The sequence below is a fragment of the Rhinoderma darwinii genome, chromosome 1 (genome assembly GCF_050947455.1).
Source record: "Rhinoderma darwinii isolate aRhiDar2 chromosome 1, aRhiDar2.hap1, whole genome shotgun sequence".
Classification (NCBI taxonomy): Eukaryota; Metazoa; Chordata; class Amphibia; order Anura; family Rhinodermatidae; genus Rhinoderma; species Rhinoderma darwinii.
Window position 1 is genome coordinate 291,515,794 of NC_134687.1, and position 9,961 is coordinate 291,525,754.

A 9,961-nucleotide genomic window follows, 5' to 3' on the forward strand; every position below is an offset into this window, starting at 1 on the left:
AAATAGCATATACCGTAATGTATACGGTTTTTTTACTTTTTGAATAGCTGTCCAAAATCATTGTACAAATGCATGCCTGTCAAATGTATGCCAAAAGGACACTTTTTTTCATATGTTTAACCCATAGAAACTTATGGGTTTATCACAGTATACATTCAGATTTATTTTTTTGCTATATAAACATAATGCGAATAGTGCCTGAGCTTACACACATTTTATGTATTTATTTATGTATTTTAAATCTTCCAATAACTCTAAAGAAAGGGATTGTAAAACACAAAGAATGATGACATCTGTACCTAACAGAACATAAAGATTTACAGGCATCATTATTAGAGATGAGAGAATTGATTCTACACAAATCGAATTTAGTCCGAATTTCCCAAATTTCGGATTTGTCAAATTCCAAATCTTTTAGGGTTCGCAATGTATGAACCACAGCAAAATAATGGCCACTGGCAAGTGTGGGTCACTATAATATAGATTGGAAAAAGGATTACATGACCTATGGCGGACTTTACCATAATGCCTTGCCGGCAGCCTTCCCAAATTGCACTGCGGTTACCCTTCCCTCTTCCTATTTATGTTGCTGTCACTTTGACAATACTAATGCTGACTTGGAATTAAAGAGCTTGAAAAGGGTTGGATACAGTCCAAGAAAACCAAGAAAACCTCAGAGTGTCAGTCACGAGCGCTTGAGATTTGTGGCATATTTATTCTAATCGAATCAAATCGGAAGGCCGATTTGACCGAATCTACCCCAAAATAAATTGAGGGTAATTTGCCTATCCGTATCGCACATGATTTTCTTTTGCCTCATGATACTACTTTAAGATTTCATTCAAGGAACATGACTAGGGCTCAGCCGTAAGCCTTGTTGTCTCTTTTTTTGGTACTGATGTACCTACTGCCCAAAAGCTTTTCTTGTGAAGAGAGAAATGTCAAAGCACTGAACGGGAGCGGGAGTTGTGGTAGTTTGGTGGCAGAGTCTCTTTAGATGTTTTTACTGAGGTTATTGATATTCCAGACTTTTTCCTAAATTGGCTTCTCACCTTGTCTCGAAATTCTTCAGAAGCATAATAATACACAAAAGGATCCACACAGCTGTTTAAGGTGCTCAAAGTTAAGCAGACCATATAGATTGCATAAAGGTCACCATGTCTTTGAAGACACTGCTCTGAGTAATGCATCAAAAGTACCACATTGCTTGGCGTCAAGAAAACAATCACTATGAATAGTACCAATGCACTTAGTTTAACAGCATAGGTGTATTTCTCTCCACTTAGTATGAGTTCCCGAATAACAGCAATGTAACTGAATACAATAATTATCAAAGGTAAAATAAAGCACAAGACAATGACAGTCATGAAATAATAAAACAGATACTCTTCCTGCTCCTGTTTGGGAAGAACATCATGACACAATGTGAGCTCAGTGTCCAGAAGGCGGTAGGATTGTTGCATGGTGGCCAGAGGAATAGTAGATAACATGGAAATTAGCCAGCAAGTAAAGCATATGGCGGTGGCAAAAATCCTGCTTCTGAATGTCCTGGAGAAAAAAGGGTGCACCACAGCCAGATAGCGGTCAATGCTGATACTCATGAGAAGCAAGGCTGAGCAGTACATGTTCCCATAAAAGAAGCTTGTCACAACCCTGCACATTAGCTCACCAAAAATCCAATTGTTTCCCAAATAATAGTAAAATATCTTAAAAGGAAGAACAAGGATGAGCAAGAGGTCTGCAACTGCCAGATTCATAAGGAACACCGTAGATGTCATCTTTTTTACTTTGGTTGCCAAAACCCACAAGGCAAGGCCATTGGCTGGTAGGCCCACGATGAATATAACGGCGTAGATAGAAGGTATGAGCACAACCGTAATGGAACTTTTCAGGTGGTCTTTCGATGATTCAGAAATTTGCAAGAATGTGTTATTTAATTCCCCTTTGAAGGACCGTGGTTGTGAACAAAATACAGACTCAGATGTATTTGTTTCATCAGAATAATCTGTAAGATATATGAAACTAACTGTTAGAGTTTATGAACATGCTTCATCTAGTGTCTACATTATGGTAAAAAAAAATTGGTATGCTCTTGGAACTAATCTTCACCAGGTTCATTTGCGATATTGCTACTTTTTAATTAATGTGTGTTTATATTCCACAAATTTCAACTACAATAAAAAATGTTTGGCACAGAATAGGATCAAATTTATACAGTTAACTCCTACACACAGGCCATGTTACCTAAAATCTAGGACTATAAGGTGGCATATTATAAGATGTGATGTCATATAGTAGAACCTCATCCCAGTGGACAAAATCATGTAGCCTAAAGTAGGTCATACACATAAATAGGTGTCAGACTGATGCAGGGCCGGCCTTAGGGGTGTGCGACCTGTGCCTTCACACAGGGCGCATCACTCCAGCAGGTGGAAGGGGGCGCTGCGCTGGCTCCCTTCCCATGCTTGTTTCAGAAGCGCCCGGGCCCGGCGACTCAGCAGTCGCCTTTCCGCCCGGGCGCTTCTTCACTTAGTGGTCGTCGCTACCGCTGTAGCAGCCATAGCGGCTGCTAGCGGCAACACTGGGCATGAGGGCGCCCTTGCTGCCAATGGCCGGCGGCGCCACTAGCAGCCGCTGCGACTGCTACAGCGGTAGCGACGGCACTATAGCGGTATCTCCCTGCTCTGCTATCTACTAGCACCACTGTAGCTCCCTGAAGGAGCGGAATCCCCGTCTCGCCAGGGATTCCGCTTCTGGAGCGCTCCGCTTGATGTCTCTGTCCATATATGGACAGTGACATAAGGGGAAACTCCTGAAGCTCAATCCTCGTCCACAGCGTTGCAGACGCTGAGACCGGGGATTACACTCCAGGAGAAGCCAATGACGTCACTGTCCATAAATGGAAACAGACGACAGGAGCTTTTCCTGGAGTGGAATCCACGGTCGCAGAGTCGGCAATGCTGTGGACGGGGATTCGGCTTCAGGAGTTTCCCCTGATGTCACTGTCCATATATGGACAGAGACATCAAGGAGTGCTCCAGGAGCGGAATCCCCGGCCCCACGGGGATTTCGCTCCTTCAGGGAGCTACATTGGTGCTATCTACAGGAAGGAGGGGGTTGCTATCTACAAGGGGGCTGTGTGGCACTACCTACAAGGGGGCTGTGTGGCACTACCTACAAGGGGGCTGTGTGGCGCTCCCTACCAGGGGGCTGTGTGGCGCTCCCTACCAGGGGGCTGTGTGGTGCTCTCTACAGGGGGCTGTGTGGCGCTCTCTACAAGGGGGCTGGGTGGCGCTATCTACAAGGGGGCTGTGTGGCGCTCCCTACCAGGGGGCTGTGTGGCACTCTCTACAGGAGGCTGTGTGGCACTCTCTACTGGGGGCTGTGTGGCACTCTCTGCAGGGGGCTGTGTGGCGCTATCTACAAGGTGGCTGTGTGGCTACAAGGGGCTGTGTGGCGCTACCTACAGGGGGAATCTGTGAGTGGTGGGCTGATGGTCATTTTACTGTGAGTGGTGGGCTAATGGTCATTTTACTGAGAGGGTGGGGGGCTGGTGGTCATTTTACTGTGAGTGGGGGGCTGGTGGTCATTTTACTGTGAGTGGGGGGCTGATGGTCTTCAAGTGGTTTCCGCCTCTGACCTCCAAATGAAAATAATTTGAGGTAGAACTTGCGGTGGTCATTTGGAGCTTTTGTTTCCTGCGTCTTTTGCATTCGCTTCAACGGCTTAAGAAAAAAACAGAAAAAAAAGGTCAAACAACGCTGTCAGTTCCTGAAGGAATTTTGAGGCAGATTTTTTTTGCCTTACAAAAAACGTGTGTGAACATTCCCTGAGAGTGTTGCGTTTTGTTTTTTTTAGCTGTTTTCTGTCTTTCTCGAAACAATTTTTGGTAGGGGTGCCCTGAGGAAATGTTATTTTTCCAGTGCTGCCTCGAGTCCGAAAAGGTTGGGAAACTCTGTATTAGGCTACAGGATCACGCCGGCCTATGCAAGGGTCCCGTCATGGAGCAGCTCAGTTCGTCGTGGGAACTGGGCCTAGACGAGTACAATTTTTGTTTTTGTTTGGGGACACTGTCTACAAGGGGGAGGTGGGGGGCTGTATGGCACTGTCTACAAGGGGGAGGTGGGGGGGCTGTATGGCACTGTGTACAAGGAGGAGGTGGTGGATTATGGGACTGTCTACAGGGAGGCTGTATGGCAAAATCTACAGGGGGCACTATAAAGTGTGGGGGCCGCTTAGCGGACATTATACTGTGTAGGGGTACTTCAGGGGGCATAATATTGTGGGCACAATTAGAGGACAAAATACTATGTCCTTGAAGGGGTTGTAATATATTATATTATTAAATATTATTATTATACTGTATGGGGGCACTAAAGGGGCATTATAATTTTTTTATGGGGCATTTTTTTTAATGATGGGGTGGGGCGCCGAAAGAACATTTCGCACGGGGCGTCATCTATCCTAAGGCCGGCCCTGGACAGATGCATCTAACTATGTAGCCAAAAATGGGCATGAATAAAAAAAAGAGAAGGCCATGTTCCCACAAAGTGCGTATTACATGTGCTGCATGCCGATTTCACGCTTTGTATTGCAATTGTGGAATATGTGACCAAGCTGTAAGAAATCTACGACAGATGGGGCATGCTGCAGACTCAAAGTCCTGTGAAAACTGATTCTAATAAAACGGATGTAAAGTAATTTGGAAACTGTTTTCATCATGAAGGGTCCTACTTACTTTTCGGGATTAAAACGAAGTACTATGCAAAAGTTTTAGGGAGTTGTGGAAAAATGCTGCAAGGTAAGAATGCTTTCAATAATAGAAGTGTTAATAATTTTTATTTTATTTTTGTATTCAAAATGTGTAATATTTGACTAACAGAAGGCAGTTTGTTCAACGAAGGGCTGGAGAGCGGTACAATAATGAGTGTCAGCAGTGAAGCATGGTGGAGGTTCCTTACAAGTTTGGGGCTGCATTTCAGCAAATGGAGTTGGGGATTTGGTTAGGATTGATGGTGTCCTGATGCTGAGAAATACAGGCAGATACTTATCCATCATGCAATACCATCAGGGAGGCATCCAATTGGCTCAAAATGTATTCTGCAGCAGGACAACAACCCCAAATATACAGCCAATGTCATTAGGAACTATCTTCAGTGTAAAGAAGAAGGAGCCTTGGAAGTGATGATATGGGCCCCCACAGAGCCCAGATCTCAGCATCATCGAGTCTGTATGGGATTACATGAAGAGAAGGATTTGAGGAAGCCTACATCCACAGAAGATCTGTGCTTAGTTCTCTTAGATGTTTGGAACAACCTCCATGCCAAGTTCCTTCAAAAACTGTGTGCAATGTACCTACCGTGTTTCCCCGAAAGTAAGACAGTGTCTTACTTTCTTTTTATCCCCAAAAGCCCCACTATGTCTTACTTTCGGGGTATGTCTTATATTAGAAAAAAATTGTCGAATTTTTTGCACTTTACTTTATTATTTATTATTTTTTTATTACTATGGTCTGTCCCTCAAAGGTCAAAAAAGACCTTTGGGGAACTTTATATATATTTTTTTCTTTCTTTTACACCATCTTTTCCCCTGTAACTGGAGCTGCACAGCAGCCCCAGTTACAGGGGAAATCAGCCCTCTCATAGTGACGATTGTCACTAATAGGGCTGTGCTGGGTCTTGTTAGACCCAGCAGCAGTCTGTCACTAACGGGACCCGGCGATCATGTGACCTGTCACATGATCACCGGGAGGAATAGAGACAGCGCCGCTGCTGCTGTCTCTATTCCTATACACAGCGTTCATTGAACGCTGTGTAAAAACACATCGGAGAAGACAGAAGCAGCTAAAGCTGCTCCTATCCTCTCCTCAGGGTCCCCGGCAGTCACTGACAGCCGGAGACCCGACATTCAGCTGCCCGATCGCGCGGGCAGCAAGTTAAAACCCGAGCCGTAAAAAGTCTATGGCTCGGGTTTTAAGGAGGAGGCGGCGGCATTGACAAGTGCTGGGGGTGACGTATGGAGAGGGGGGCGGCGCGGAAGTGGGCAATACCCCCGTGTTTCCCCGAAAGTAAGACATATGTCTTACTTTCGGGGTACGGCTTATATTAGCCGACCCCCCTGAAACCCCCGATACGTCTTACAATCGGGGGTGTCTTACTATCGGGGAAACACGGTAGAAGAATTGATGCTGAAAGCAAAGGGTGGTCCCACCAAATATTGATTTGATTTAGAGTTCTCTTCTGTTAGCTTTGTTTTCATCAATTAATAAAATGCAATTAACACTTCAAGTTTTGAAAGCATTCTTACTTTGCAGCATTTTTCACAACTGCCTAAAACATTTGCAGAGTACTGTATGTTAACAAAAAAATAATAGCAGAACCTCAGCTTAGGCTCTCCTTACAATGGCATCATGGCTTCTGTTTATTACAGAAACCATGATGCTGTTCCATATCCATCATATAGCTGCATGCTGTGCTATATTTGCTGTCACTTGCCAGACACTGTGCCAAGCTGCTTCTAATGCTATCCAATGTGCGCTTACTTTTAGTGCTTTGGTGAGGGAACAGCGCCTGCCACATAGGAATAGATTTTAACTGTGTGTCAGAAGCCTACTGTAACCAATCAGCGCCTTCCTGATTGAAGAGATGGAGTTGTGGGGCGGCAGTCTATATATATTTAAATAAGATATTGGAGCAGCAGGAGCTGACAGACCCTACTAAAGATCAGGGGGTTTATCCTGTGTACCGAGCAGAAATTAGGGCACAGCTGCTTACCCTTTAATAAGTAACTTACTGTGCCAACATCAGTTATTGTGTCTGACGTCAGCTATAGAAAGAAGCCCACCCGCAGCAGGTAAGCGTCGACTGGGCTTAGGCAAGAGAGGGGATAAACAAGAATAGAAAGAAAGACCTCCAGCTCACCTTTGTTGCATATGTGGTTTTGGATAATCCTGCACGGATCCTCGTGTCGGCACACGGTGAGTAGACAAAACTAGGAAGAGCAAGGTTGGATCCAGCATGGAAGATACGATAAAATGGAAAAGATTTTTTCCAAGTTTAATGGGCCAATACGTTTGGCTGGTTAAAATCAGGACTTGGGTGCACAGCGTGACATCCTGGTAGTGTAAGGAAACCTATGGCTAGCAAGGGGGCATTGTGGCTGTCATGGAGGGCATTGTGGTTCTCATGGAGGGCATTGTGGCTGGCATAGGGGGATTTTGGACATTGTGGCTGCCATGGGGCCATGTGGTTGGCATAGGGGGGGATTTGGCCTGTTGTGGGGGGCATTGTGGGAGTGGTCTAGGTGTTCCTCACCAATTTCCATGTGGATACAATTTAAAACTACAATTGAAAATTAGGTCATGGCTCCTTCCCTATTACAAACTGTGCCAATGTCAGTTATTGTGTCTGACGTGCACACATCAGTTATATGTGCTTTATATGTGCTGGGCTTTTGCAAGAGAGGGAATCACTGTGGGGGGCATAAGAGACATTGTGGCTGTCAAGGGGGCATTGTGGCTGACATATGGGGGCATTGACCACATTGTGACTGTCATGATGGCATTGTGGTTGGCACAAGGAACATTGTGTCAAGAAGCTTGGACAACAAACTCTGTACCATAATGTCATAGCATCCAGATGGAAAAGACAATCTGAGAAAATGTCACCTGTGAGTCATTGGGATAAATTGTTATTTATTCTCTGCTATTCACCTGAGCAGCACTGTATTTACCTGTCTGGTGTATAGTGGTAATAAGCTGGTCATGTAACGGGGCTAATATTTATATCCAGAGATATGCTGTACGTATTTATGATGGGGTAAAAAATTTTAGTGTAGGGAAAAAATAGGACACAAGACACATGTTTATGGTGGACAAATGTTGCTGCTTTGTGCAGTGTTACTTAGTATCCTACTCCTGCCTAACATAAACCCGCCACACGTTAAACAGTGCCCTGGAATTTTTTAAATTTCTTTATTATAAATTAGAATGCTAAGCACTAGTGAAGATGGTGGTGGGGGCAATTGAAAGAATGTTCATCTGACAGCTATCATGCTGAACTAAAGGTACCCAGGGTGGGGGGAGCATTTTGAAACCTAGTCCCACCCCTGACTAAAGTGCCATACAATGCATGTGAATGGGGCTTTACAAAAGCCCATACACAGCTATCTCCTCTGACCTCATCAACATAAACGACTAACCGATCATGTTTATTTTAACACGTAGAGGGAGACAAGCCACTGTCAGACACCTCCATGCTAATATGTACCATCCTTGTCCCCTGATATCTGTGGTCGTGAGAACAGTCCACTAACATTAATCTTATGTGTACAGTATTAGCAGCTTTATGCCTATATATAGTAAATTAATTTGGTCTTAGTGACTTCTATTATCATTACTTAATTCATTATGATTAGTGGAATATATAATATATTCGCCAGTACAAATGAGCAATATGTGTTTATTATATGGAAGTGTACATCACCAGCAACAAGCTCATGTTAGAAATGATAGCAGTCATCATGTGGGGCATATATATATATATATATATATATATATATATATATAATATTCTTTTTTTTATTTTTTTTTAAGTGTGATGTTGCACACACAATTACTAAATGTTGGGCAGACATCTGATATAATTGGATCAGCAAACCACGGCTGTCGTAAAACAGCCAGTGTCGATTGACAAGTCTTACAGGATATTACAGAGAAAGCACTAGGCTGGAAAGTGAATACATCTTCATGTTTTGTGCTAACATTTTAAATTTGACCTTATATAAAATCCTTCAATTAAAAAATAGAAACGGACCATTACTTATGTGTCTCCTCCAACAGAATTTTGTAGCTATGATTCTATATGATATTACATGTATTTAGCGGGTACTAACATTTACCATAACCATGTGCAAAAGAAATTACAATTATGTATAAACATTTTCAAGGACTATCTAGGAATCCGGCACCATATCTCATATCAGATAACACAGATACAGTAGATGTTTACATCAGTGACATGTATTACACCAAAATTCATACATACCATCGTACTCTTGTGTGGTTAAAGATCTGACCCATAAAACTAGGAGTAGCATAGGGATGGAGAATGACCACAAGCAGCTGATGAAGACCATGATGTCAAGGAACTGCTAAGAACTAGAAACAAGGGATGTTGCTATACTAATGATTACCCACTTCCTATGTAGTTAACCCTAAAAGAATGGAGATCTAGCAGTGAATACAGGGGGAGGGAATGTGGTCTATGGGAAGCAGATGTAGAAAACTTCCTATTAAGAAGCGGAGTAAAAAGATCAACAGTGAAACTTAAGAAATGATTTGTGTCACTTGATTACTTAATCCTTCAAGACCAAATTGTGATGCCTTTTTCTACTGAGAGCTGTTCGTATCATGTTGTTGTTTGCCTTGCTATAGTATTGTAATGAGGGTTGGGGTTTGTGTATCTGCATATGTCCGCATATTTATAGAAAGAGGGAATCAGCAATAGGCTGGATTCACACACAGCATTTACTTGCATTTTCAAGAACTTTTTTAACAGCATTTTTTTGCAACTTTTCTTCCCCAAAAAATGCTGTGGACAGATGTTACTTTAACATCTATGGTGATATACGAGTAAGCCTACATACGCAGCATTTTGGTTTGTAGTGTTTTTTTGTGGTCGGTGGTGTTTTTTTTAAAAATGCTCCATGTTCTAGGTATGCTGTTTTTTTCTGGTGTTTCCCCATAGGCTTCTCTATAGGTCTTCAAAATAACCAGGAAAAATGCATGTAAAAAAAAGCGATAAAACTGCTTGGAATTCATGGTGTTTACAAGAATTTAAAAACACAGAAAAATTTGTATATGTGAAGTAGGCCCTAGGCCTCATGCAGACAGCTGCATTATGGCTCCATAACCGCTGAGTTGTTCAGAGTTCTAATACAGCACCCATAGCAGTCTATGGGG

General features: G+C 43.0%; 1 protein-coding gene across 1 annotated transcript; it reads right to left on the bottom strand.

Moving 5' to 3' along the window:
• Positions 1 to 666: 666 nt before the first annotated feature.
• F2RL3 (F2R like thrombin or trypsin receptor 3) lies at positions 667 to 9,135 on the bottom strand. The gene is made up of 2 exons (XM_075850937.1): positions 9,045 to 9,135; positions 667 to 2,005 (listed from the first exon to the last, which is right to left on the bottom strand). Exons 1-2 carry the CDS (start codon positions 9,133 to 9,135, stop codon positions 942 to 944), a joined length of 1,155 nt encoding a protein of 384 aa, XP_075707052.1. The 3' UTR covers positions 667 to 941.
• Between the last annotated feature and the right edge of the window lie 826 nt (positions 9,136 to 9,961).